A 27,398-nucleotide genomic window follows, 5' to 3' on the forward strand; every position below is an offset into this window, starting at 1 on the left:
ACCACAAACTCTCAACCCCACCAACAACTTGAACACCCACCCGCTATTGCAATTGATCTGAAGGGTGCTGGCGATTTGAACAACACCTCACCTCCACAACCACAGATGGAGGTCACCAAATTCGTCGCATCCGGGCGCGAGAAGGCGAAGCTTGAGGGTGACTATGCATCGTATCGAAAAGGCTTGTCAAACCGGATCCATAATCTACGAACGAAGCTTGGGACCGCACAGAAACCCCGCGGGAAGTACGATTCCAGCAAGGCGACAGTGTCAGTTGAGGACATTGCGCGCAACAAGGAGTATGCTAACATGTTCCACGAGTCCGCTATACGACTTCTCTGTACTGATATGCTGCCAGGTTCGTCCGTCTCTTGTTACTTACCTCTGAGCGAGCATGGGCACATGCGATGTCCATGAGGGAGATCCATTCCACAGAGAAGAAAGGCATCACGGGCTCGACTCGCACACATATCATTTCCCGTCTACACAAAGCTACCATATACGCGAATCATCTGTTCCAACTTCTTGCCGACCAAGCGACATCCGGAGCAGTCGACGAGGATGTTTTGGAAGCACGTGCATATGCAGCTTCCCTCTCCGGAGCAACTGCATTCGAGAAGCAGAACTGGGAGCCTTGTGTGAAGAGCTACTCGGAAGCTAGGATCATATACAGCGCGCTAGCTACATCTACGACGAACGATGTCTTCAGGGATCTACTGACGGACCCCATTGATCCAAGTATACGCTATGGAGCATACCAGATGCGACTACCACGAACCGTTGCCATTGAAGCTATAGCACGGAAATACTTCCCAACCTCTGATGACAAACTAGTCTCCCAAGTCGAGAAGTTAGATCCCGATGTCCTGAGTGAAAGACCAACAAGAGCGAAGGCAACGACTGCAGAAACCGGTACCATTCCCAAGACCATAACTTGGAGGTCGCGAACAGTGGATTTGGAGGATGCTGCCATTGCAACTGCCTTGGCTTCCGTGAATAGTGCAGCTCAGAAGTTGGAAGAGACACTGGCATCTGTTACAGCTGCACAGGCGAGAGAAAGAGCGTCTGCATATGACGAGATTCTCATCGCAAGTCAAGACACTGTAGATGCCACGAAGCATGCTATTGACGAACTAGCAGGAGAAGGGGTTGGCCAAGGTGATAGACGGATGCAGAGCCTACAAATTACTCGGACAGCGGTTAGCTACGACATGGTCAGCTGGCGAATAGGACGAAATAGAGTATTGGTTGGACAGCAAGACGGAGCAGTGGTCGAAAGTACACCAGTACAGCAAGGAAAGAAAAAGACTAAGAAACCAGTTCAGGAAGAAGGAACAGGCCGCAAGCTTGCACACCTGCGCGAGAAAGCGGTCCTCTATGATTCCATCTTGCAGAGTCTGGATTCGATCAAGGAACTGCCTGGAGTAGCTGCAGATACAGAATTTCTGAGAGAGCTCGATGGAAAGTATAGCTACTTCTCAGCTTTGAAGTACGGTTTCCACAATATCTAATTACCAGTGAAATCTTTACTGACACGCTCAGATGCCTCACGATAGCCCGCTCACACGCTTTACTCTCGAATCCCAAGAACGCCTTGGCTCTTCTCGCCCGCGCCTCGGAAAAGTGCAATGCTGCGTACTCACAGCTCGAATTCACCATGGACACAACGGACTCCTCACCGCCAAACATTACTATCTCTCCAAGCGAAGTTCAATGCTTGAACAGCCTTCTAGACGGCGAGCTGCAACACTACCGTGCCCTCGTCGAACTATCCAATCTCAATGAAAGCACGATCAAGTCTGAGGAGCAAGCCAGTCGCCGACCTCTGGTTGAGAAGCTCCACGAATTTCCAGTAAAGGACGTGGACTTTGAGAATCTCGTGACGTACCCGCCAAAACTCGAGCCTATCCCTGTAAAGCCGCTGTTCTTTGATGCGGCGTGGAATTATATCGAGTATCCAGGAAGAGAGATTCAGGATAAGGTCGAGAGCAACTCTGTACCGGAGCCGTTCATCAAGGGTCAAACGACTGAACAGGCTCCGCAGCAGAAGAAAGGATGGTTTGGTTTCGGCAGATAGTCTCGGAATCATACTACATGTTGCTGATATCAACTGGCTTTTTGCATCTTAGGAGCCGTGACATGTACTGAAAATCATCCATGGCAGCAAAATACTATAGTAAATTGCTATAGAGCAGGACAATTGGCATAAGTCATGAATTGCAGCTAATTCATCGCATTTAACTCCATCGCCTACGATTTTGTGGCAACATTATGTACAAACTGCTCAAGCTCTAAAGAATAAACTAGAAGAACAACATATCCTGATCTTTCCAACCCATCTCATTCAAGTACCCGTGCACGCTCTTCTCTAACGCCTCGGGCCCACAGATCAGTACCAACTCTTCCCCATCGTTCGACTTACATTTTCCAACCTCTTTCTCCAGTAACTCCTTGCCCACACGACCACTCAAACCCGTCCAGCTCTCATCTGGTTTCGTCAATGCATAGAGCAACCTGCATCTCTCTTCTTGATCCTTGACGAGACTGTCCATCTCTTCTCGGCATAGAATATCGGCCTCAAGCCTATTGCCATCCAACACCAGACACTTCGTCGTGTCATCAGGGTCGCTCAGTACAGCTCGGAGGACCTGGAAAATAGGCGTGATGCCACTGCCAGCACAGATCATAATAAATCTCTTTACGAATCTTGGCTTGCCGCCAATAGTGCAGTGGCCATTCTTGAGGTATTCGAATTTCCCAATCGGGCCTTTGAAATCCACAAAGTGTCCGACGGGGATGGCATCTAGTGCCTTCGTCATCTTACCTCCAGCGCGCTCAACGGTATCAAAGTAGACTTTGACCAGGACTTGCAACGTTCCTTTGTCAGCACCTTCTGAGATGGGCGTGTAAGAGCGTATGATGGCTTCCCGTGTAACAGGATCTCGGAGACGCATCATGAGATGTTGGCCGATGGGAAGACCAATGGTTTGGTTCTCGTGCTCGAGAGTAAAGGTAAAGATTCGCGTGTCGGATGAGACCGATTTTTTGGCTGAGAGAAGAGCTTTGGTCCAGACTTTGGATTGGAGGAAGACTTCACGAGGTGCGGAGGACTCTGTAGGAGCTTCTTCAATGCCGTCTAGGAGGATAGCGCGAGATGCTTCGTCGAGGTAGCCAACGTGGTAGTGTTGCATCATTTCTTTGGCGGTTTCGGAGTCTATGATTCTGTTAGATGGGATAAAGGCTAGATTTTGAACTGGGTGGGGACATACGGATCGCCATGAATTCATCGGTAGCATCTTGACCTGCTGCACCGATGATACTTGTGGCTCCACCAGGATGACCTTCGAGAAATGCTGTACCGTCGTACACTTCACCATTGACTACGAACCAGGGGCTTGTATCTTCGTCATGCTTGCGCAGCTCGTTGATGGTGATGTTCCTACGGAGCCCATCTTTGATCATCTTGATCTCCTTCTTCGGCTCAGCAACACCACTTTCTTCCTCGCCGCCCGTACTCTCTCCCCAGAAACCATTGGCGAGATTCCCACCTCTGGCTTTTACTTTCTCCATCCACCCTCCAGGAGTCAGAGCTGGCTGGGTGGGATGCTCAAAATGAAGCGAATCGGCTTCTTTAGTGATCGTCACCCGATACCATGGGTTGTTCATCATGCCAAGAACACTCCAGTACATATCCCGTGGTTGCACATTCATGCTCTCGTCCATGCCTCTCACCATGACATCTGCAGCGAGCGCAAGGTCAGCAACCTTCAGATCGATCTCCCAGAAACACCAAGTGAAGCATGTTTCTCGCCAGCCCATATCTAGTCTCCCACCGAATAGCATCTCGTCTTCGTCTGCCTGATCCCTGTAATCGTCTTCATGGTATCTGATGTCTGCGAGAGCCCAGGATTTTCCCTTGTCCAGAGTCACTTCAACTCTCGTGACCCGTCGGCCACCTCCGCCATATGCGTAACCGCGGGCTTTGTACGTCTCTGGTGGGTTTATGAGAGACAGTTTTTCATCGTGAGCTGGATATGCTGTGGCACTGTTGGTGCTCAGATCATAGATGGCATATCGCTCATCCATCCACCATTTCGGCTCATTTGCACTTTGCTCAGGGCTGATCATCGTAGGGAGAACTCGGTTATCGTAGATATGGTACCAGTTGTCACTTGGCGCAGCAGTAACAATCAGTCTCTTCAACCACTTCACACTTCGGCCGCCGATCTGGCCCGGAACGACTACCCGTAATGGCTTTCCATGATCTGGTCGCAGCATCTCTCCATTCATTTTGTGAGCTACCATGATCCCTCGGTTTGGATCCATAGCCCAGTTGAGCTTTACTGACGTTCCGTAATATCCATTTGGAAGCTTGTCGGCCCCCTCCATGCAGACATATTTCGCTCCTCGTAGTGGTGCTGCTCGTTTAAGAAGCTCTCCCATAGCTACACCTGTCCACAGCGCGGTAGAAACACCAGCAGCTCCCCATGAGAATCCTTTGGACTTTCGAACTTGGTTCTGTTCTTTCCGTCGATTGCCAGCACAGACAAGGGTGATTGGTACTGTGATCTGCTCGTATTCTGTGATGAGTTGCTTGAGAGACATAGTGATTGGATGCTTCACTAATCCCTCTATCGAGAACTCCCAGTCTGGAATGGAGGCATCGTCGACTTGTGGTACTGCTCCATGATTCCGAACATAGAAGAGCTCCGGAGAGGTTAGAAATCCTTCATCATACAGAGCACTAAGTGGTGCTTCGACATTAAATGGATGTATGCCAGTGAGGCGTATAAGTCGAGGATCTCTCGGGACATGGTTATCTGGAGTCTTGAGATCGTCCTTGAGGATCTCGGTTGGTGCAGTGGACGGTGGAGGAAGTGGGTATCGGGGTTGTACTGCCGAACTAGGCCTTCTTGAATTGGGTGATGATTCGTCAGAGACTTCACTTCCACTATGTTCTGATTTGGGTGGTGTCGGTGGGATTTGGAAGGATATGGACGATAAGTTTCGAACTGGCTTTCTGGTCTGTAGAGTTGGAGATGGGGGAGCCGTCGAGAGAGGTGTCAAAACGTCTATTGGGACCATGTTGATAGACATAACGCGAGAGTATCGAGAAATGGCCTGTTGATGTTGTTGCTGTCACGTTGTGGTGAGGGAAGTCCGACTATGGCGTGAGCACTTTGGAGACCAAATGTTCGAGATAAACAGTGAATGCAATATGACCAGGGGCGAAAGGAGAGTGTTATTGAACCTCGAAAACAAGTTCAACACGTTCGGGACCAAAAACAAGCTGGAGAAGGATTGAGGAGTTCAGACATGTGTGGAGAAATAGATAGAGAAAGGAAAACTCCCATCTGAGCCAAGATGGGATCCTACCAATAATGGGAGTCGGTTTACAACATGACCTACCCAGGTAGTGACGATTATCTGCGCGGAACTGGGGTCTCGTGGGAGGACTGTGACCGGTGGGCCTGGGACTCTCAGAATGCAGATAGGATGCTGGTTGGGCTATGCAGTGCTGCATCGTAACAGCCACTTCCGCGGATCTCCATCAGATGGGGATTCGGCTGGCTTTGATATCTGGCAGTGGAACGGGCAAGCTGGAGTCGACGAGGTTTCTTATCAGCAAGAAAGTTGTGGGCAGAGGCTTTTCATTGGTCTGCTGGTCTAGGGGCCCACTACGATCCCGTGGTGAGGTACAGACTTCTCCGGGCGGCACTCGCTAAAGCCAGCATCACGCAGTCTTATCTTTGGCTACTCGGTAAACTAATGTAATCCATGGACTGAAGAAGCATTCAAACTGGTGTCGTCAAGATGTCTAGAGATCTCCGGTATTCGTGCTATTGCAAAGTTGTCTTTGGGTTGTAAGTGATGGCAAAAACAATATGTGCTGTGCTCTTGATATCCGAGAAAACATCCTGGTCGACCCGCTGCCGATTGGTACTTTTCGTGTACCTAGTGTTGATCCCCTGCTTTGTTGACTTGCAAAATGTGTCACTCGATACCCCGGAAATGTTTGAGGACTCGGAATTGGTCTTTTTTTTTGGAAGGGGGCTCTAGTCAAACAAGTATCGCTGTCAAGGACGATTCCCTGATCTCCAGGGTATATTCAGTAAGTCTACCTTGGAAATGAGTGGCAAAGTCAAAATATGCGATACTTCTTCGGAACTTGGCAACATATGAAGATGCCATCGGAGGCTGAGCACATGAGACAATTTACATTTCCCATAGCCGACCCTTACCTCAAAATTTCCTGGGCCACGGGTTCGATTAAGAGCTTTCTTGTCATATTTAAAGCAGTAGAATGCAGGATTTTGGAGAAACCATACGGTCATACCACAGTGCCAGATTTCAGCTATGCTTATGCATCCTGGAGAGGCTGTGAGCTTGAAGTACTTGCCTGATTGAATCCCTATCTGCATAGGGGGTTTGAATGAGGAAAGTACGTTTTTTTGGAGCAGTGATCCAGCGAGCTACAGGCTACGGTCTGGAACTATCCAGATGCCTCTGTATACCGTGAGATTCTTCACTTTCAGATACCATGGAGAATCTCTTGATGATTTCATACCCAAAAATCAGAATGGAAGTTGCCAGCAGTTCATCCTGGTGATGAGGTATAAACCCCTGAAATTTCGGTCCCCATGTTATAGAAGATGATTGCGCGGCATATCTCTTTCTTGCACCAGAGACAAAACTTCACAAGGAAAAAGAATAGCCAGGGAGACATGACTGTTTTCAAAATGGTGGAGAATAATTCTCAATGTGTAGCTCGGATAGGCTACGGATTCCTAACCTCGTAGTTTTCAACCGTGTCCAGAGATATACACACTCGTAAAATTTGATCAGATATAGCTCCGTCACTGGGACAAAGAGCATAATAAGTACGTTTCTACTGGGCAAAAGCTAGTTACACCAGGATGGAGGTTGAAGAGACGTGCCAGGAAAGGCATCAAAAGCTTCCACGAAAGATGAGAGTTTCTTGATGGTCAGTGATTGTGGACAACAGTTTGCCATGGCAATTCAAAATTCTTTGAGAGTGCGGTAGACATGCTTCCATAGTTCTAGAAATCTACTGTCGTGGAACAGCGACACTGATTCAAAGCACTACATGTCTGGAAGAGTGGCTAGCAAACGAGCCATACCAGCAGCAACTTTTGCCAGCCATAAATTGAACTGGTTGGTAATTCACTCGGACATCAAGACAAAGACACCAGAAGCAAACTGGGTTAGGAAAGCTGATTTCAGCAAATGTTTATGCAGGGCCCCGATGGCCTGGCCTGGCTGGTCGTCTGCGGCAGCCAAGAGGAGGGGCTAACAGACCTTGGCAAGGCTGCGGCTGTGTTGGGGAACATTATTGATAAGAGGAGAGATTTCCAAAATAGCCTCGACACCTGATAAATTGACGAGGAAATTTTGATCTTGATTTTGTCCGTGACTCCCATGCATTGACAGGGCTGTGGTTGATGAAAGAGCGAGGGAAAGCTATGGATCAAACGCTAACCTTAGCGGAAAGGCACCGCGCTAAAGCCTGCCCCTACGTCGATACTTACCTTGGGAGATAGGTAGCTCATTATCATCTTGCCCAAACTTTTGCAGGATACAGCGACAAAGACTTCACAACCTACTTGGACATATTGCACGTCAGTCAGCAGAGTTCTCCGTTGAAGACGCTCCCCGATACCGATGCATCTCACTGCCTCGACAAAATCTTACTTCCACTGCACCTTCATGTTCCCTTAGAAGTCGCGAATGTGGGGGCACAAGGTACACATATCTCACTACATTACCACGGTCCGGTCCGGGCAGGCTCAGGCTGCTCTTCATGGATCGCAAGAGGAAGCGTAAGTTCAGGCAGATGGCCCTTCGCGCATGAAAAGTTACTAAAATTGTGGCTCGCAGGCGAGTTGCGCGAATTGAACAGCCGTGCTTGGAATGGAGAGAAGGGTTAGTGGCCAGATGATGGATCATGTGGAAGGGCAATATACTGATTGGTTATGGCAGGAGTCTACGAAGTGAACAAATCCCTCGACTCATCTCTGAAGAAGAATACCGCGTTCATCAAACGACTTCGAACTGCAGTTTCCGCAGCTACTTTGAGCACCTTCCTGCAAGAGATTCGCACACTCAGTCTCCACAAGTACCTATCGGAGATCATATCTGCATGCTATGAAGGACTATGCAAGTTGAAGTCGCCGGGAGAGATCGAAGCTGGAGTAGAAATCGTCAGCGCGCTGCACCAGCGGTTTGGACCTGCAGAGTTCACGGAGTTCTTGGGTTGGCTAGTGGGCAAGGGACTGGCTACACCGGAGAAATCGATACTGAAAAGTCTTGCGGCTGAGGCAAGAGAGAAGGAAGAGAAGGAGCGGATCACACGCCAAAGAGTGCTTTTGAGAGTTGTCACGGAGCTATGGCTGGTTGGAGTTCTTAGAACACTGGATGATGTCAGCCGTCCCGATGATACTTCTCGGGGCAAGGAGTCTCTGTCGGGAGCTTCGGGAAAGGCAGCTGATGTGAAGGCGAAAACTAGTACGACAGCCAAGGGTGGCGGCGCGGAACCCTTCCCTCTGGAGGTTCTGAAAGACCTGCTAGGTCATGACCGAGAGCATGCAAACTTACCTCTACTTGTCATTTTCGTAAAAGCTTTTGGCTGGGACATACTAGGTGTGAAGGAAGCTGGATCCGAAGGCCGAAAGACCGTAGCGGCAGACGGAGCTACGAAGGAAGCAAACAGTGATGGTGACGGAGATGATGACTCTGGCGAAGATGGTCCCGTTGAGGTAGCAAGTGACGATCCACCTCTTGCTTCGGCAGAACTCCAGGAACGATTCCGGAATATCTTAAAGCGCTACTTCGAGGACGTTAAAGCCCATCTACTTCGCGACCAAAAGGCACTCAGTAAACAAGCACGTAAGGATGCTGAAGCCTACGTCAAATCTGGCCAGGTTTTCGAGGATCGACAAGCAAACTACGAAAAAGTTGTCAAGGCACAAGAACGATTGGTCGCAAATGCACAGGTCCTTGCCGAAGCTATTGGTGGAGAGATGCCAGATTTGAAAGATTCCGAGGACAATTCAGGCACTACGAATGGAGGTATCGGTCTGGTCAAGACTGGTGAGTACCTGCGGGGCGAAGGTGACGGTGCCGGGATCTGGGAAGACGAAGAGGAACGCAGATTCTACGAAAATCTTGTAGATCTGAAGGGCAAAGTTCCGGGAATGCTCCTTGAAGATGGCAAGAAGAAGAAAGTAGATACAGATGAGCAGGTTGGCAAGAAGATTGATCCAGCTGATGCTGCTACTGCCGATGCCAACTCTCAGAGTACCAAAGAAGACGACATGTCTACAGCAATTGCCAACAAGACGATCGGTGCACAGGTTGACGCACTTCTAGCGCGTCTGCCCGATCTCACCAGTAAAGATTTGATCGATCAAGCTGCTATTGACTTCTGCTTTCTCAACTCAAAGGCATCCCGAAACCGTCTTGTGAAGGCGGTCCAGGAAATACCTAAAGGCCGCAGCGACTTACTACCTGCATATTCTCGACTCGTAGCAACTCTTGGAAAGTACATGCCTGATGTTACCAAGGGACTTGTTGACCATTTGGATCAAGAATTTCGCAGCCTTCAGCGCCGAAAGGAAAAGGAGTTTCTTGGCCAAGCTCGGCTTGGGAACATTCGCTATCTTGCCGAACTTACGAAATTTGGAGTTGTCCCTGAGCATGTCATATTCCACTGCCTCAAAGTCAGTCTTGACGACTTTTCAAGAATGAATATCGAGATCATCTGCAACCTCTTGGAAAACTGTGGACGGTATCTGCTCCGAAATCCCGAGACTTCTCCCCGAATGGCTTCCTTCCTTGAGACCCTGAAGCGTAAGAAGTCTGTTCAGCACATTGGTCAACAAGAGCGTATGCTCATCGAAAATGCTGTATATTATGTTGATCCTCCAATCAGAGCCGCCATTCAGCAGAAAGAGCGAACACCGATCGATTTGTTCATTCGTAAGCTCGTGTATCTTGATATGAACACCCGGAACTATACCAAAATACTCAAACAGATCAAAAAGCTTCACTGGGAGGAGACAGAGGTAAAATCATTTACCAATTTCGCTGGACACACTGCTAACGTTAAAGGTTGTTGCAATCCTTGAAAAAGTATTTTCGAAGCCTGGCAAAGTAAAATATGGCAACATTCATCTGCTTGCTATCCTGGCCAGTGCTCTGTACCGCTACTACCAAGATTTCGTCATTACTGTCATCGACAATGTTATGGAATCTATCGTGCTCGGCTTGGAGCAGAATGACTTTAAGTTCAACCAGCGGCGAATTGCCGAAGTCAAGTACCTCGGCGAGCTTTACAACTATCGCATGGTTGATCATCCTGTGATTTTCGACACTCTTTATAGAATCTTGACATTTGGTCATGGTGAGTAGGAGCCAAATTCTTGAAGCTGATCCTTGTTAATCACTGTGCAGGTGGACCTCCTATTCCAGGTCGGCTAAATTCATTTGACATGCCAGACGATTTTTTCCGGATTCGTCTTGTAGCAACTATTCTAGAATCATGCGGTGTATACTTCAACCGTGGCGCGTCTGGCAAGAAGTTGGATTACTTCCTCTCTTTCCTCCAAGTAAGACTGAGAAAACTGCTTGGCTCTACTCGCTTCTAACCTGTCTTATCAGTACTACATCTACACGAAAGACCCCCTACCGATGGATATCGAATTTATTGTCCAAGATGTTTTCGCCTTAACGCGACCTCAGTGGAAGCTTGCATCAAACATAGAAGAAGCCAGCAAAGCTTTCCAACTTGCTATGGCGCAAGACCAAAAGACTTCTGGTATGGACAAGGTTCTCGAGGCTGAAGCTGAGGCGGACGATAGCGAGTCCTCAGATGATGAGATGGGTGATATTGGTCTTCCCCCTGCCGAAGTTGACGGAGATTCGGAATCGGATGATGAAGTTGACGTAAGAGTCCCCTTGCTCTCAATAGGACAAGAATTAACTTCAAGCTGAAGGCCACCGTGAACGGCGAGAATGGGGACAATGCCCTGTCTGCCCCTGGCACGGACTCAGAAGAAGAATCCATTGTGGTCACGCGCGAGGAGGAGGAAGTTGACCCCGAAGATGAAGCAGACTTTGACCGTGAGTTGGCGAAGCTGATGGCTGAAAGTCTAGATTCCAGAAAGCACGAGCGCAAGCCAACCTTTGACGTACCTCTGCCCATGAGACGCAAAGAAAACGCTCCAAATCCCGGATTACCTGGAAATGAGTCGTGGACAGATGACTCGACTAGTAGCAACGCTACGTCAAACACTATGGCATTCTCTCTACTCACCAAGCGTGGAAATCGCCAACAGGTAAACATGGTCGAACCAATTTGGACGGAAATCTGCTGACGGCCTCTCACAGACTCGCACAGTGGCTTTACCCTCGGACTCTAACTTTGCCATAGCCATGAAATCCAAACAGGCTGCTGATCGCGAAGAACAGAAGCGAATCAAAGATCTCGTTCTCAATTATGAGATTCGTGAAGGAGAGGAACAAGATGGTGATTCTACACTGGCTCCCCTCAACCCAAATTACAATATTCACGGAATCAACATAGGTCTCGACAACACAGCCGGGATGAATTTTGCTAGGGCCGATAGGTCTGGCAACACTCGCGCCGCGCAACGCACCAGGAAATTACAACTCAGTGATGTCGACTGGTATGACAAACCAACCTTTTCCCATGTTGACAACAAATCTTCCGCAAAGAAGGGCAGCTGCTTGACTCCAGGGCCTGGGAACAGACCTGGGCAGAGCTCTGCTCCTCTGGGCAGTCATTCGCTTGTGGTTCCAGCAGCACGAGTCACAGGCCCAGCTGGCAGACTCACTCGAAAGGCCATGCTGGCTGAACACGCTTCACGAGCCGCTGGCAGGAATCTTGATAACAAGAAGTAGCCTTCTTGCTCCGAGGCGCCTCCTAGACCAGTCCGATTCTCTTTGTTTACTATTGTCTTGTAATTCTTTTGTAGATGAAGTATCAGTGCTGATAACGACCTCCTTCGGGGGGTTCCCTAGGTCATGATTAGACAAATCTTGTTATGCAGGTCCGGAGAGCTTTCTCGTCTCTTGGGATCTGGTTTCATCACCAGCAATGCTTCTAAGCTCGATTCAATGACAACCATCGTCTGAGATTTTATTCTCATGGACACGAGGACTGTCTAGAGTACGAGCCCGCCCACTCACCTCATAGACGGATCCGGATGACGATGAGATCTGTGGACACAGCCTACTTCATCGCAGAGGAGAGTCCACTCGTGAAACGCACATCGATCACGCCCCACTATCTTGCTATCTGCGAACGAGGAAGGGAATGTAGAAGTCGAAAGCTGGCAGCTGTTGATTTATTTTGGGAGGACGCAGGAGGAATAGTGAGCCTGTCCATGTGTCGGTCATGCCAATAGATGATGCGTGGTAGATGGCGTGACTGAAATGGAGAAAACGAATCTGGTCTACAAAATTGTTGATGGGAAAGATGAGAGACGGTGGGATTAGCTTACTCTCGCTGAGCTGCATCAAATAATAGGAATTTCTTGAAGGATCACATGTAGAGGGACGTCCTGGGAGTTGCTAGCAAAAACACTCACTCACTCACTCACTCACCCACTCACCCAGTCACCCACTCACTCACTCACTGCGTCGTAATTGCATCTCAGTCTCTGCTAAGGTAGAAGATCGAGGTGCAATTCAAAGCTGAAAACACAAGTCATGACCTGAAAACGCAATGCAATGCAAACGCATCAGAACATTCAAAATTTGCCACTTCCTAACTGATTGATCTCACCACAGCTGGTGTTGCAACCAGAAAAGAAAAGCCACAACTGCCAGTATCAGGGTGAAAGCCCCCTCAGGCTCGCTGTCGTGTTGTTTCAACCCACATGTGCCGTGGCTGCCGTTTGTCTTGCTTGCTTCTCATGTCTCAAGTGGTGGTGTCTAATTATGGGAAAGCACAGACATAACCAACCCAACCGAGCCCCGTGTTTCGTTTCGGACCTGGGCCGGATGATGTGATGTTGGTTCCTGGGGTTTTTGCTGATTTGATGGGCCATTATTGAATTTGGACAGGTAACGGGAAAGGAGATCGTCATTGGCTTTGGTGCGGAGGATGTGGTGGAGGTTGGGGCTATGCTTGGGAATTTTAGCGAGGGGTGAATACCGTCAAGGTTGTAGGGCGAGGCGCAGTTTTGGTCTTTGTACATTTAAGAAGGTTGTACTTGAGGGTTTTTTCTGTTCTTTTTTGGGGTCGGGATCTGTTATACTGCATTTTTATCTAGGGAAGCCTTTGGGGCGGGTGTGCTTGTTGGCTGCAGCTTCATGTTGCAATACTGGACCTAGGAGGTTTTGAGTGGACGTGGCGAGTATCAGTCAACAATGGCAGTGCATGTAGTCTCGTGACGTATGTTGCCTTTTGATTGAATGTGAAAATAGATTCTGTTATTGACTTTTGCGTGGTCTGTGAATCAGTGAAGGGTTGAGGAACTAAATTCTGCATCTTGTTGTCCGTTGCATAGTTGGACCAGTGGAGAGTTATGCAGGAATTACCGCTCTCTTCCTCGTCGCAAAATGTCTGACTTCCGGTTCGGTCTCGACTCTCGAGAAGATGTTCTCCAGAACCCTAGGGGAGTCATCCCGGCTTGGCCTGGTATCTTCCTGAAGAATAATGTTTCCGATTCTTCACGAGTGGAAAAAATACTCCGAGGTTGACTTGCGATCATTTGTTTTAAGTTTGATGCCCCTGAATTAGTTCGCGACGGCGGCCATGATAGAGCCCGTCTGCACACTACGGCAGTGACGGTGTGTTGAGGCTGAACTAGGAGAAATGAAAGATCGTGGCAACCATGCCAGATTATGGCTGGATTGTGTCCCTGTCGAAGAGACGGGGAGACGATTACGTTGTATCGACCCGAGTATCAAGGATGCAAAAGAGCGAAGCATCGCCGGTGCATCTGGGCACAGTACTGCACAGACTGGCCATCTGCACAGGTGGGGTGGAGAGTTGAGATGGCGGACGGCGACATGCAGCTGAAATTTGGTCGTCGACTGGGACTGATGTCGTGATGGCCATAATGTAATGCAGTATCAGGTCTTAATGGCCGCAATATGCATTGGCCGTATGTATAAGTGGAACTGGAACTGGAACTGGAACTGGAACTGGAACTGGCCTGGGTTGCGGGCAGATGTGGACTTCGATGTGCTGCCAGGGTCCAGCAGTAGTGCCAGTAGTAGTGAGTTGGGTTGGCTCGGGTTGGGCACTACACTGTGGAGGGAAGGGAGGGAGAGGGAAGGGAGGGAGAGGGAGAGGGAGAGGGAGAGGGAGAGGGAGAGGGAGAGGGAGAGGGAACGGGGAGGGAACGGGAACGCGCTTCGCTTAAGTTAGGAGGCTGTAGGTGAGGTGAGGTGCCTCGGGTGCCTGGGTGCTTCCGAGAAAGACAGGGGCAGAGGGGGTGGGTGGGTGTGGGTGTACTACCTCCGTAGTAATTTACAGTAACTGTGCTGTATGGGCGTGGCAGGGCAGGGCAGGGCATGGCATGGCATGGCATGGCATGGACCTCTCTCTTCCCGTCTGGTCTGTTTCTTCTCTTTCCCACCATCACCACCACCTCCACCTAAACTAAATCGAAATCTACCCAAGGTACCGGTACCGTTACCCAGAGAGGAACTGCAACTTTCTAATTCCGTCGCCCATCCCATCCCATCCGACCCCATTCCTATAGGGGCATGGCCACAAGGGTGCCAAGCATCCAGGCGTTTCTCAAACTTCTGTAGCCTCGAAGTCGATCTGGCTCCAGTCGTTCGTGGCATCCTGCGTCGCTGTAATGTAAATTACTGTAGTAGTAAAGTACGATTGTCAGGAAGTAGCACGGATGCAGGCAAGTTTCTTCTCTTCTCTCCCTTCAAGCAGGTGTGAATTCGATTAGTGCACACCCAATATCCCCCGCGCGCTGGTGCTGGTGCTCGCACTTACCTTCACCTGCTTTCCTCCTTCCTCTACATCTCACTTCTTCTCTTCTCTTCTCTTCTCTTCTCTTCTCTTCTCTTTCTCTCTTCCCTTACCTACTTCTCTGCCTCTACTTCTCCCACATCGACTTGCATTTCCGTCTTCGTCCCGTGTATCTACCAAACAACATGTCATCTGTGTCATAAACGTCTTTTCCCCTCCTCATATAGCTTTGTTGCATCCATCGACATCCGCTTCAGTCACTTGACCTCGCGCTATTTCGTTCAGGCCGACTTTGCTCAGACCAAGAATCGTACTTTCCATTTGTAGCAATCATTCTGATCCGGCTGATATACCTGAACCTTCTACCACCTGCAGGCCGGAATTTCACCTTCAGGTTTCAACACTCGCCTCATCACACAACTTCACCAACAGCCGCTGTGGATTCTTTACAACGACGCCGTCCACTGGTTTATCTTTGCAACCTAAAGGAATCAAGTATTGGAAGCAACAAAGGCTTGACAACATACTCTGCTTCACAGCTTGTTTTCTTTTGGCTGATTCACCCTGGCACCAACCACCAACCAGATTCTGTTGGACGAATGGGAGCTTCGTCTGCGAATAATCTGTAAGCGGGTCCCAGCTTATTACGACCCTGAGATGCTTTTAGAACCAATCCTGGATCAGGGTACTGACGCGTGTAAATGCAGCTACCCACTACTCCAGATCTTCTTTTGCGGGAAGCTGCAGGTTTCAAGTCACTCAAAGCACGCACTTTGAGGAAGTCGAAATCTTGAGAGACGCTCTGGGAGTGCTTTCGTATTACTTTTCCAACACCACACTCGTTCGGCACAGTATCGCCCAACATGCAATATGACACTTCACCATGGCCGGCCAAAGACGTGTGGCACCCAGCCTCACTATGTCTGGGAATTACTAACACTGGTATAGATTGCATACACTTCGATTGTGGGCTCGGTCATGATAGCTGCTTTTCTAGAATGGTTTCTCTGGCTGGCAGCGTTCATGTACTGCCTAGTGAAAGTCTACCAGAAGGCTGAGCATTGGTCGGTCAAGGTTCTAGCCGTCCTGATTGCCGTTGCATTCACTTCACTGAGGTACGTCTTTGGCTCCTAAAGACTTCGGGCCGTACTGATACTAGATTTTCAGGCTCATATTCCTCCCTATCATGGTAGTGACCCTTCCCTTACCCGATAAGATCACTCAATATTTCCCAAAGTCGATGGTGTCCTTCTTCCAATGGTTCGGTTTCTGGTCGTTCGCAGGGCTCTTGACAGTCCCATGGCTGTTCTGTGTGTATCAGCTGGTCACGCACTCCCTTGGACGAACGAAGCGTATAAAACAGGTCTTGGATGAACACTCAGCACCCAAGGTGGTCATTGTCATGCCATGCTACAAGGAGGACCCCGATGTCTTGGTGACAGCTGTTGACTCAGTTGTTGATTGTGACTATCCCCCTTCATGTATCCATGTTTTTCTCTCTTTCGACGGCGACCAGGAAGATGAGCTGTATCTCAACACCATCGAGAAGCTCGGAGTTCCGCTATCACTCGACTCCTACCCGAAGAGTATCGATGTAACCTACCGAACTGCTCGCGTCACGGTTTCCCGGTTCCCTCACGGTGGAAAGAGACACTGCCAAAAGGCAACATTCAAGCTCATTGACAGAGTATACACCGAGTATCTGAAGCGAAACGATAACCTCTTTATCCTGTTCATCGACTCGGACTGCATCCTGGATCGCGTTTGTTTACAAAACTTCGTCTATGACATGGAGTTGAGCCCAGGCAATGCTCGGGATATGCTTGCAATGACGGGAGTGATCACAGCTACCACCAAAAAGCATAGTCTGATTACTCTTCTGCAAGATATGGAATACATTCACGGGCAGCTGTTTGAACGAACAGTCGAGTCTGGATGTGGAGCTGTCACTTGTTTGCCTGGAGCCTTGACGATGTTGCGATTCTCGGCTTTCCGAAGAATGGCCAAATATTACTTTGCGGACAAGGCAGAACAATGTGAGGATCTATTCGACTATGGAAAGTGCCACCTCGGAGAAGACAGGTGGCTCACTCATCTCTTCATGATAGGTGCGAAGAAGAGGTACCAGATTCAGATGTGTACTTCTGCATTCTGCAAAACTGAGGCAGTTCAAACCTACACATCACTTGTCAAACAACGTCGTCGATGGTTCTTAGGGTTTATCACGAACGAAGTATGCATGCTGACAGACATGAGAATTTGGAAGCGTTACCCGATCTTGGCGCTGGTCCGATTCATGCAGAACACCATTCGGACGACAGCTTTACTCTTTTTCATCATGTTTATCTCCATTATTAGTACCTCGAAGAAGATTCAAAATCTCCCGGTCGGCTTCATTGCCATCTCTTTGGGTCTGAATTGGCTCATGATGATTTACTTTGGCATCAAATTGAAACGGTACAAAATCTGGCTCTATCCACTAATGTTCATTGTCAATCCGTTCTTCAACTGGTACTACATGGTGTACGGAATTTTCACCGCAGGTCAACGAACATGGGGAGGCCCACGAGCAGATGCTGGTGCGGCAGATGCTTCCACAAGCCCTCAAGAGGTCATTGAAAAAGCGGCAGCACAAGGCGATGATCTCAATATCGTTCCAGAGACCTTCAAGCCGGCTGCTGAAGCTCAACATAACCAGCCTACCCGGATCACCCTACCTTTACAGCCACCTGATCGGGTCGAAGGTCGCTTCACTGCACCTGAAAGGCTACCAGGCGGATGGTATCAGCAATTGAATGATTCTTTGGTCAGCATGGCACCAGGTGGCATTGGTGGCTTAGGAGGCAGACCTTACCTCCACCCTAGAGACTCTTTTGACAGTACTGTCTCCATTGGAACGTACACGAATTCTGTGTACATGCCACGCCGTGTTGAGAGTATTATGGGAGAAGAAGACAAGAAAAAGTATGCCATGGCACAAGCAAGTCAAAAGCTTGCTGGCGGTGCATATATGACAGGAGCCGCTGGGCCGTCGGGCCAGGTGTACGAGCTCACAGAAGCGGAGCTCAAAAAGGGGGAGTGGAAATCCTCTATTGAGTCCTTGAGCTCATATCATGATGGCGCAAAATCCCCTCCAGAACTGGCATCGACTTCAGAGACTGCACCCCTTTCAGGATCATTGATGATTCCACCAACCACCGGTCAGAATAGACGAAGTGGGAGAAGTCCTTTGGCTAGGGTCAGCCTGATCAGAACTCCTTCTAGTGCAGGATCTGCCATCGAGCTCGACGATCAACAACCTCAAACAACATCACAATCACCGAGTCGATCGCCCCAGGAGCCGCGGAGATCTCGTGCTTCGTGAGTCGTTGACTTTGCTCACACGGTCTTTCCCTTTCTTACAATGGATTTGCCGATATGAACATGGAGCTAAAGAATTCGGTGTTTACTATACCCGCCTTTCAGGCATTTTATTTCCTTTGCTTATGTATACAAACTGCATAGCCTGGCGTACTGAAAGCTGGGAGAAATTTTACCTTTGGACGTTAGGGCTTAGATCATAGTCTTGCATGAGCTAGATAACACGTCGGTGACTGTAGGGACATAGTGGACCGCAAAATCGGTAGAATAATAAATTTTTCCTGCCATTCCTTTCAAACTTATGTTCATGGTGATTGAGAGTCTTATGAATGGGAAACGACTTGTGCACAGAGGATTGTTTGAGATATGTCTATACTTTCCTTTGAATACATAGGTGAACCTTGTCTTCTCCAATGTATCCCTCGAGTCAGAAGCGAAGGTGGACCAGTAAAGGGGGGCAGATTTTGAGTCAAGTGCAGGTGGGGTGGTTCTAAATGCACGGACCCTTTACTGGAATCCTTCGCCGATGCACCAACTTCGGGCGTCATCTTAACGCTTCTTCCAGTCATCCTTACAAACACAACAACCACGCGTCGGATCGATATCGTTCGTCCCTGGGGAGTAAATAAGAATTGGGAGAAAGGAGAACAATGATTCTCATCACCAGCAGCCCACCATGATGGCATTTTCAGGGCTCCTCAAACCATCCAGCCCCAAACAACCTCGACGCAACAGCCGCGCCTCCGCACTGGTCTCCACGCCAGCAACCTCGTCCGACCAGAGCTCCGAAGCAAGCCCCTCGAAAGAACCTCCTGTAGAGCGCTTCATCCGCGAGGAAACTTATATCTCTATACCCAAGCCCGAGGATCCGGACTTGCGAGAGCTGAACAACAGCCTCGCCGCTCTGGCTGCTATCTTCCCCGATGTGCAGGTTGAGGTCTTCCGGGAGATGCTGGCGAGTTTCGATGAGGAATCTAGACTTGCAGTTGTGACGGAGACACTGCTCAAGCATAAGATGAAGTGGGTGCGAGGCAGATACAGAGTTACATGCAAGGAGAAAGCCCAGCAGACGACGAAACCGTTTGCGGATATGTCTATACAGACTGATGGGGAGGCACTTGTTTCTCAGGAAGAGAAGTTCAGGAGCGTAGACTACAAGAAGGCTGTTAAGGTGGTGGCTTATCATGAGTTCAAGGGTCTGTCGAGATCTACGATTAATGCTGTCCTTGCCGAGTTCAACCATTCTTATACCCTGTCACGACCAACGCTTATTGCTCTATCCTCGAAATCATGGCGCTTCTCTCTATCATCGCTCTTTTTGCGGCGGAAACCGATGTCTTCTTCGGAAGCAGAACATCATCCTTTGGTTATTTGGCAGTCTTCGGGTCAAGGATCTATAGTCCCTACACTAAAAACCACTGGGTCTCCAGAGCTGGACAAGGAGCTTTTTGAATCTCTCATACGGCCGCTCAAAGAACGGATGCTTGCAGAGAGAGAGGAGAGGGATCATGTGCTGGCTTTGGAGCTGAATAATACTGAGGCAGAAGCAAATGAGGCTTTAAGTGATTGCGAATGTTGCTATACGTCTACAGCATTCGAGGAGCTCTCGGCTTGTGATGGAGGACATTTCATTTGTTTCCAGTGCGTACGTCATGCAGTTAATGAGGCAGTCTTCGGACAAGGATGGCAACGAAACATCGACCTCAAAATCGGCACATTACGCTGTGTAGCTGCCATGGCCGATGACTGTCAAGGCTGCATCCCTCAAGCGCTCGTCCGACGAGCCTTTCTCGAAGAAAAATCCGGCAAAGACGTCCTACGTAAACTAGACGAACGTCTCGCGGAGGACAACCTTCTTAAGACCCAACTCCCACTGATTCGCTGCCCCTTCTGCCCCTACGCGGAAGTTGACGAGCTGTACCTACCCGAAGCTCACCATTCTTGGAGACTGAAACGAGTTGGAGCTTCTGACCTATACACACTTGTAATTTTGACTTTAGGCGTTGGCATGATACCCTTTCTTTTACCAATTTTCTTGTTCTTTTCCTTTCTCTTTCTGCTTGTGTCCTCACGGCAGACATTCGGCGATTTCGCCTTTGGGCACTTCAACGCCTCTGTCATTCGCCTTCGGCGTAAAAGACTCGGCCTAAAATTCACATGCCAGAATGAAGAATGCGCACGAGCATCCTGCATTTCATGCTCTAAAGCTTGGACGGATATCCATATCTGCCATGAGTCCTCGCTCCAAGCTTTAAGAACACAAGTCGAGCTCGCTATGTCCCTAGCCATCAAACGGACATGTCCGCGCTGCAATACCTCCTTCGTCAAGTCGTCTGGCTGCAACAAACTTACCTGTGTCTGTGGCTACCAGATGTGCTATGTGTGCCGGAAGGACATTGGCAACGGTGAAGGATACCGGCACTTCTGTGAGCATTTCCGCCCCAATGGAGGGAGAGGATGCACAGAGTGTTCGAAGTGCGATCTTTACCGTTGTGAAGATGACGAGGTGGTGGTTAGGAAGGCGAAGGAGGAGGCCGAGAGGAGATGGATGGAGAAAGAAGGAGGCAATTTGGGTGGCGATGAGAAGATTAGGAAGGTATTGGAGGAGAAGTGGATCAGTGGAGGGGAGAAGGGCTGGTGGGATGGGCGGGGGTGGCAGTGGAGGATGCCGGACTGTGGGCAGATTTTTGATGCACTGGTTGAGGGACTTGTTGAATGATTGGGTAATCACTTGTGTTTTTTTCTTGGGCTTGGTTAGGGGGATTGCATTTGGATCGGACTCGGGAAGGACTGGTTTGCATCGGACGGCTGGTTTTGAAGTCTACTCGTGGGCTTTTTGGAGTACAAGGAAGGCATGGAAAGCCTTGGTAGCTTGTTTTTCTGACCAGAACGAGAATCAGATTGGTCTCGTACATTAAATTACAGGGGTATCTATCTGATATGTGACATATGCCAACAGAGAACTCCATAGCGCCGTCCTTCTCTAGGTGATCCGAACCTCGCTTAATCCAGTTCCACCTTTTCTTCCATCTCTAATAGTCGGTTCCCCTTTGTGAGGCTGCGAGCTCTCGCTTACAGTCGGTGAAAGCAAGTGTCACGGGAAAGCAAGTGTCACGCTAGAAATTAAATAGAAAACTTCTAATTATATAACTACTTATTAGTTTTTTAAATTTTAAGTTAGTAATATATATTATTTATACTATTTATTATTTACTATTATATTTTTAGATTTATTATATTAATTAAAAATAGAATATATTATATTTAAAATTTAATTCTAAGATTTTAATTTTCCTATAGTTGTACTAGTAAAATTAAGCGAGAATTAGGAACTTTTCTTAATTTTTACTATTTTACTTATAACTTTTGCGCTTTTTTAGATATACTAATAAAATTATTATAATATTAAAGTTTAAAAGTAGGGCTTTTCATAAAACTAATTTTTATTATTATAACAGAAGTACTTGTAAAGTTATTAAGGTTTTTAATCGTAGCGTGACACTTACTTTCCCGTGACACTTGCTTTCACCGACTCTACCTGAGTCCTCGAAGGTTGAGGAGGGGAACCGGCTATTATCCCTCTCTCAAGAAACAGCAGTCCTTGTCATCGCCAACTCTGAACTCTTACTCCAAACCCCACTCGGTTCCCTCCTCCATAACATCAGCTTCCCATCATCACCCGTACTCCCCAACAGCTGCCCATCAGCATCGAACTCAACCCTCCAAACGGGATTCCGATTTGCCTCCAACCTCGAGACCTCTTTAGCAACGTGGAGCACCTCACCCTCCCTGACCTGCGCGCCATCCGGATTCCTCGGTCGCGTATACTGTAGTCCAGCGCCAATCCCGCTGGGCGTTACCCGAGACCCGCTACCGTTCTCTGCTGACCGCTGCTGTACGACGACCTTCTCTGGGGTTTTCGAGAAATCTCTACTGCGCAGCAAGGAAGATGTTGACGATCGGCCGCCCTTACCCGGAGTCGTGACCTGGAACACACGGATGAACCCATCTTTGCAAGCTGTAGCGACTATGTCGAAGCCGCGGATATTGCCCGGTGCCCACGCCACGTCCCTCACGAGTCCTTTATGGCCCTTCAGTTCCGCAGCGAGATAGAACTCTTTCGTTGTCGAAGAGCCAAGACTGACGTTGTGGCTGATCTCCTTCGTCCGCCAGATACTGGCGCGGTTCATACTAGCCACTATTACGCCCAACGCATCCCTCGCCACACCCTGCCGAATCCCCATATAACATGGTTCCAGATTCGGATCGAATGCCACTTTGAAACTGACCTCTTCGCCCCTAGCTGGCTTCTCACACACATTTACACGATCTAAATCGTTCCAGCTTTCTAGGTTCTCGGGCTCGTCGTTCTCGTAGACTGTCAGTACGGCGTTACGATCGATGAGTGCGAGATAAGTGTGCCTGGTCTCGGGGTTGTGTGTTATGGCAAAGGAGAGGTAGGGGGCGCGGGACTGGGAGCGTAGTTCGTAGACTGGTTTGTTGCTGTGAGAGTTGAAGCGGCGGCCTTTGGAGGGGGGAAGTGTAGGGTCTTCCACCCAGAGCTTGAAGCGTCCATCAGTTCCGATGGAGGCAATGAGGTGGGGGTGGATTGTGGGAGGGAGCCATTGGATCTGTGGGGATGTCAGTAATTAAGTCGTTATACGAAACTTCACTTGGTCTCTGGGATACAGAATGGAGGTAGATCGAAACAAATTGACGAAACCAATTTGAAGGTAACTCTATTGAACTTCACCTGCAGGAAAAAGGTACAGAAGCTAGGAAAGAACCGACCTGTAATATCTCAGCGGTATGCGCTCCCCAAGTATCGCACAGATTCCACGTCCCGTCTTTATGTCTATTATACACCTTTATCTTCCCATCGACCGAGCTCGAAGCGAATCGATCTCCATACGCATTGAAGGCTGTCGCTTGCACCATATCTTTGTGGCCGTGCTGCAGGAGGGAGAAGCCATCATATGAGCTATCTATCGGGTCAGCGTCTGAGAGCGGCGGCATTATTGTGGTTAGTTAGTGATGAAGGGGGCGAGTATTTTGATTCGGGGACCCAGGGAGACCCAAGAGATAATGAAGTGAAGTGAAGTGAGGTTAAGGCGGGGTGGGACGTGCACGAGGCCGAAGGAGTGAGGCTGTAGGTGGGGTACCTACCACCCAGGTCGGTTCGGGAAGGTAAATTTGGCTGGGCGGGCGGGTTCAGGGTCAGGGATTGTAATCCTTCAGGGACATATGACTGTTGATGTAATAATACATCTTCTCGATACTCGTATCGAACTAGTGTTGTCGTGATTAAAGACATTGTCATGATATTGGGTGCGTGCTTGAGAATACACCATTGAGAGCCTCGGAATATGTTATTTGTCCTTTTTGAAAGACCCGATGTCTTCTACCCATTCAAACAGGTGAACTCTTTGTAAGAATGATGACCATATCACTTCGCGTCACTTGTGTGTTTCACACCTTGGAATTGCTGAAAAGTCCAAACAAAGCCGGCAACACTGCCCCTTTGCAAGCAGAACATCAAGCACGCACCGTGCAGATCCAAAGTGTTCGGCAATTTCTGATGGGCATTGTTGAGAAGTTTATTTTACATTAGAGACACGACCATCTCCATCATATTCCAACAAAGTGCACTTACTCCAGCCCTCCACCCATCCTGTTACCAGGACCAACCCCGATCATCGCTATATTACTCCCTCCTCAAGCTCAACGAGACCTACACTTCCACGCCATGCAAAGAACGAAAGGTAATGATCAAACGCCTTCAAACCTCCACCGCTGTTGCTGAACTCTCAAGAACATATCTGTCATTATGCGTATCAGTCGTCAAATCGTCATCTAAATTCGCTGATGGAATTTCAAAAGGAGATCCTGCGTGAGCAGTACCAATGCCTGCGAGATCTGGGTATCCTGTCGGTGGTATATTGCTTGCCGCTGCTGTTGTTCGCGGCTCTGGGGTGTCTGTTATGGTCTGCTTTTCCATATCAGATGTGGATTTCGGATCGACGGTTGAGCCCTTCGTAGCGAGGACTGATGGTTCGGGTTCGATCACTTCATTGGTGGGAGTTTTTGGATTTTCCGTGCTTAGATTTTCGGACCCAGCGCTGGATTGTGGTAAAGGTACCGTTGACGGGTCGACACCTCTGTTCGATATTGACGCTGGATTAAGATTTAGGACTGATGGCTCAACCATTTTATCTGCAGTAGGTGTTTCACCATCATTACTGTTGTTGTAGTGGTCGGATGTCAGGCTGGATTCCGGCAGTGGGATTGTTGAAGGAGCCCTATCCGGTCGAAAATGCGCTGGTGGGGATCTACCCCGACTTGGATAATCAGGCTCTTCCGAAGTATCTGTTATTGCATAATCATACAAATATTTGGGCTGCTCCAGTTGGCCCCCATGGGCGTATTTTGGATGCAATGTCAAGTGACCCGCGAATTGGTGTCCATTTGGTAGGGCCCTTATCTCATTGTAGCAAGCATCCACCACGATTGGAATCGGTTGACCGTTCTGCTGGTGGCTTTCTCCTACAGCTGGAAACAATGTAAGAAGTGTTGACGCTTGGGATCTTCGCCTTGGATCGTCATCCAAGCATCGACTGCACAAGTCCAAGAAATAGTCCGGAACTTCTCTGGGAAAGCATGAAATTTCCAGCGGGCGATGATTCTCTGGCTCGTCTTGCTGAGTTGCCAATGCATATAAGACCATGCCCAACTGATACAAATCTGACTTGACTCCGATGTACATCGAAATCCGCTGATTGCTCTCGATTAGTGCAGCAACTTCAGGAGGTTCCCAACCAACGGGGCATCCGCGCCTGTTGATATCTATGATCTTCGCGTTGTCGTCTCCGTCTATGACGATGTTGGACAGAGTAAAATCGCCTTGAACGAAGCCGGCCTCGTGAATTTCAGAGAGACCTTGCACGATTTGCTTCGCCCATCGCTCGCGGAGTCTCCAGGGAATTCTACCCTCGCCATCATAGATTACGTCGATCAAGGCTCCCTGCTCTGCAAAGCTGATGAGAAGCCCTTTCACGAACTCGCCTCGGTTGTCGAGAACCACTCCACCGAATTGGATCACGCTATTAGAGCCAGATAATTGGTGCAACGCATTTATCTCGTATAGGAATTCATCCACTGTATCCGGACCAGGGATCTCCTTCTTGATAAACACCTGACCATCAACCCTCACTTTGTAGACGAAACCTGATAGATGGGAATCAAACACAAGTGCATCTTCACGGACTCTCCTGCAACTCAGATGATTGATAGCCTTGATCGGCGGATATTGGATAATCTCTGAAACATCCTCAACCACGTGGACGTGAAGTCTCTCGTTTTCTGTTTGGAGTTTGAGGTTCGTGACTGTGTCGTAAAACTGAATGTCGGCCAACGAATCGCGAATAGCTTCATAAATACGAGCACTCTTGTCTCTCTGAAACCGGGTACGCTGCAGTTCTTCTTCCAAGGATCCTTCGGGAGCTTGCCTATAGTCTAGAGAAATCGTGACTCGTCTCCAATGAGTAGGAGTTTGTGCATATGTGACAAAGAACTTCTCTCTCTTAGACTTATCCCTAAAGTGCATACTCAGGTTCAGAATCCACCGCTTTTCTAGCTCTTCCAGTATCATCTCATCGAATGCTTCCGTGGATATTGACTGTGCATCCACACAAGATGGCTCTTTCGAGACCTGAACATATTCATCCTTCACTTCCAAATCACTTGCAGCCGCTGTGTTCGAGGATTCCAACACCGCATCAATTGTAGCTGCATTGTCCAGAAGCTCTGGCGCACTGAGCCTGGGAGGCGGTGAGACTGCGATCGAGGAGTTTCGTATGGGAGCATTACGGCGGCGATCTACTGATACAGTTCGTCGTTCGTCTGCGTTGGGTTTGGAGGGTTCGAGTCTATCTCGAAGTTCCGACTGTTGTCTCTTGAAGGTTCCTGGTCGAGGCAGGCCTGGCACAACCTTTCGCGATAGCCTTCGAGCGATGCCAGGTCTTTGTACCTCTTCTGGAGGCGGGGTCAATGGAGCCACTGGAGTGGTGTCCTCTTTCCCAAAAAGCTTTCTCCAGGACCATGAGGTTCGCTGATCTGTAGATGGGGTCCTCGCATGGGTCTTTTCCGTTTGTGTCATTGTGGTGGCAGGGAGATCCTAGGTGACCTGGTGGATCGTCAGCTTCAGTACCTGCCAGCAGCACTGCTCTGAATTGCAGGGAGCACTAACATTGAGCGTGCTTTTGCCACCAGTCTGGGATCGCTTGCACGATGTTGAAGTTCAGCGAGATGATCAGCGAGTCGCGGTACGAGTAAGGCTCATGCAGCTACCCTTCTCGTTCATATACAGTCGAGGGCAACGGCACTCTCATGCTCTTGTATGGCCGGACCATTGCATTGGGACGGTGACTACGAAGGATTGCAAAATCGATAACAAGGCGGACGTGTCCAGGGCCGGCAAGGGTATATGAACGCCTCGAGGCTATTTGGCGTCGAGGATTGACTGGTTGATTGACTGACTGAGTGACTGGTGAGGTTGGAGGGTGGTCGGTCAGAGATCCACGCTATTCTCTTTCAGGCGGACGAACAACGCAACGCAAATGCAGGCTGGGCCAAGGCCAAGGCATCCTTTCGTTGGTCGCCTCAGCTGTCTTTTCGTGGGGTTGGAGGTGACACGGGCAGGCAGTGCAGGTCGCAGGGAGGACAAAGGGGAGGGAAGGAAGGCAAGGCAAGGCAAGATAAGGCAAGGTAAGGCAAACTGGCAAGGGGGGGTGGGCGCGAGTGTGCGGAGGCGCAGATGGGAGTGAGCAGCGAATGGAGGGGAGGGTGGAAGATTGGGTTGAAGATTGGGTTGAAGATGGGAGAGGCTGCAATGCAATGCAATGCAATGTAATGCACTGTAATGTCATGTAATGTGGTGTAGTGTAGTGTAATGTAATGTAATGTAATGTAATGAAGACGGGCTCGAGCTGCTCCCCTAATATTGGAGCTAAACAATCTACTTTATGACGGCAGAAGGAGAGACATACATACAATA

The 27,398-nt window shown here is 49.0% G+C and overlaps 7 protein-coding genes across 7 annotated transcripts; 4 read left to right on the top strand and 3 right to left on the bottom strand.

The window, feature by feature from the left end:
* Nucleotides 1–51: 51 nt before the first annotated feature.
* On the top strand, nucleotides 52–2,319 carry ONS95_000881 (uncharacterized protein). The gene is made up of 3 exons (XM_058494058.1): nucleotides 52–299; nucleotides 359–1,489; nucleotides 1,543–2,319. Exons 1-3 carry the CDS (start codon nucleotides 106–108, stop codon nucleotides 2,075–2,077), a joined length of 1,860 nt encoding a protein of 619 aa, XP_058364260.1. The 5' UTR covers nucleotides 52–105; the 3' UTR covers nucleotides 2,078–2,319.
* ONS95_000882 (uncharacterized protein) lies at nucleotides 2,304–6,076 on the bottom strand (the record flags this gene model as incomplete). Its single annotated transcript, XM_058494059.1, has 2 exons — nucleotides 3,270–6,076; nucleotides 2,304–3,214 (listed from the first exon to the last, which is right to left on the bottom strand). Exons 1-2 carry the CDS (start codon nucleotides 5,095–5,097, stop codon nucleotides 2,304–2,306), a joined length of 2,739 nt encoding a protein of 912 aa, XP_058364261.1. The 5' UTR covers nucleotides 5,098–6,076.
* Nucleotides 6,077–7,398: 1,322 nt separating this feature from the next.
* ONS95_000883 (uncharacterized protein) lies at nucleotides 7,399–11,550 on the top strand. Its single transcript, XM_058494060.1, has 7 exons — nucleotides 7,399–7,841; nucleotides 7,900–7,944; nucleotides 8,002–10,085; nucleotides 10,132–10,423; nucleotides 10,474–10,628; nucleotides 10,681–10,965; nucleotides 11,016–11,550. Exons 1-7 carry the CDS (start codon nucleotides 7,823–7,825, stop codon nucleotides 11,394–11,396), a joined length of 3,261 nt encoding a protein of 1,086 aa, XP_058364262.1. The 5' UTR covers nucleotides 7,399–7,822; the 3' UTR covers nucleotides 11,397–11,550.
* A 3,107-nt stretch (nucleotides 11,551–14,657) lies between these two features.
* ONS95_000884 (uncharacterized protein) lies at nucleotides 14,658–18,632 on the top strand. Its single transcript, XM_058494061.1, has 4 exons — nucleotides 14,658–15,611; nucleotides 15,694–15,885; nucleotides 15,935–16,101; nucleotides 16,154–18,632. The coding sequence occupies exons 2-4, from the start codon at nucleotides 15,850–15,852 to the stop codon at nucleotides 18,348–18,350; spliced, it is 2,400 nt and encodes a 799-aa protein (XP_058364263.1). The 5' UTR covers nucleotides 14,658–15,611; nucleotides 15,694–15,849; the 3' UTR covers nucleotides 18,351–18,632.
* Nucleotides 18,633–18,884: 252 nt separating this feature from the next.
* ONS95_000885 (uncharacterized protein) lies at nucleotides 18,885–21,457 on the top strand. The gene has a single exon (XM_058494062.1). The coding sequence runs from the start codon at nucleotides 19,023–19,025 to the stop codon at nucleotides 21,063–21,065; it is 2,043 nt and encodes a 680-aa protein (XP_058364264.1). The 5' UTR covers nucleotides 18,885–19,022; the 3' UTR covers nucleotides 21,066–21,457.
* A 294-nt stretch (nucleotides 21,458–21,751) lies between these two features.
* On the bottom strand, nucleotides 21,752–23,541 carry SEH1 (epoxide hydrolase, soluble (sEH)). Its single transcript, XM_058494063.1, has 2 exons — nucleotides 23,138–23,541; nucleotides 21,752–22,977 (listed from the first exon to the last, which is right to left on the bottom strand). The coding sequence occupies exons 1-2, from the start codon at nucleotides 23,360–23,362 to the stop codon at nucleotides 21,931–21,933; spliced, it is 1,272 nt and encodes a 423-aa protein (XP_058364265.1). The 5' UTR covers nucleotides 23,363–23,541; the 3' UTR covers nucleotides 21,752–21,930.
* Nucleotides 23,542–23,681: 140 nt separating this feature from the next.
* Nucleotides 23,682–27,383, bottom strand: ONS95_000887 (uncharacterized protein). The gene is made up of 2 exons (XM_058494064.1): nucleotides 26,592–27,383; nucleotides 23,682–26,528 (listed from the first exon to the last, which is right to left on the bottom strand). Exon 2 carries the CDS (start codon nucleotides 26,499–26,501, stop codon nucleotides 24,126–24,128), a length of 2,376 nt encoding a protein of 791 aa, XP_058364266.1. The 5' UTR covers nucleotides 26,502–26,528; nucleotides 26,592–27,383; the 3' UTR covers nucleotides 23,682–24,125.
* Between the last annotated feature and the right edge of the window lie 15 nt (nucleotides 27,384–27,398).

The sequence above is a fragment of the Cadophora gregata genome (genome assembly GCF_030347475.1).
Source record: "Cadophora gregata isolate MNR1 chromosome Unknown scaffold_1, whole genome shotgun sequence".
NCBI classification, from domain to species: domain Eukaryota; kingdom Fungi; phylum Ascomycota; class Leotiomycetes; order Helotiales; family Ploettnerulaceae; genus Cadophora; species Cadophora gregata.

Excerpts from the sequence above, each read along its gene's own strand:
- ONS95_000881 (XM_058494058.1), top strand. The coding sequence starts at position 106 with ATGGAGGTCACCAAATTCGTCGCATCCGGGCGCGAGAAGGCGAAGCTT. Across the intron at positions 300-358 it reads GACATTGCGCGCAACAAGGA|GTTCGTCCGTCTCTTGTTAC; the intron begins GTATGCTAACAT and ends ATATGCTGCCAG. Across the intron at positions 1,490-1,542 it reads AGCTACTTCTCAGCTTTGAA|ATGCCTCACGATAGCCCGCT; the intron begins GTACGGTTTCCA and ends TGACACGCTCAG.
- ONS95_000883 (XM_058494060.1), top strand. Across the intron at positions 10,086-10,131 it reads TTCACTGGGAGGAGACAGAG|GTTGTTGCAATCCTTGAAAA; the intron begins GTAAAATCATTT and ends CTAACGTTAAAG. Across the intron at positions 10,424-10,473 it reads AATCTTGACATTTGGTCATG|GTGGACCTCCTATTCCAGGT; the intron begins GTGAGTAGGAGC and ends ATCACTGTGCAG.
- ONS95_000884 (XM_058494061.1), top strand. The coding sequence starts at position 15,850 with ATGCAATATGACACTTCACCATGGCCGGCCAAAGAC. Across the intron at positions 15,886-15,934 it reads CACCATGGCCGGCCAAAGAC|ATTGCATACACTTCGATTGT; the intron begins GTGTGGCACCCA and ends ACACTGGTATAG. Across the intron at positions 16,102-16,153 it reads GTTGCATTCACTTCACTGAG|GCTCATATTCCTCCCTATCA; the intron begins GTACGTCTTTGG and ends CTAGATTTTCAG.
- ONS95_000885 (XM_058494062.1), top strand. The coding sequence starts at position 19,023 with ATGATGGCATTTTCAGGGCTCCTCAAACCATCCAGCCCCAAACAACCT.
- SEH1 (XM_058494063.1), bottom strand. The coding sequence starts at position 23,362 with ATGCCGCCGCTCTCAGACGCTGACCCGATAGATAGCTCATATGATGGC. Across the intron at positions 22,978-23,137 it reads ATACCGCTGAGATATTACAG|ATCCAATGGCTCCCTCCCAC; the intron begins GTCGGTTCTTTC and ends ACATCCCCACAG.
- ONS95_000887 (XM_058494064.1), bottom strand. The coding sequence starts at position 26,501 with ATGACACAAACGGAAAAGACCCATGCGAGGACCCCATCTACAGATCAG.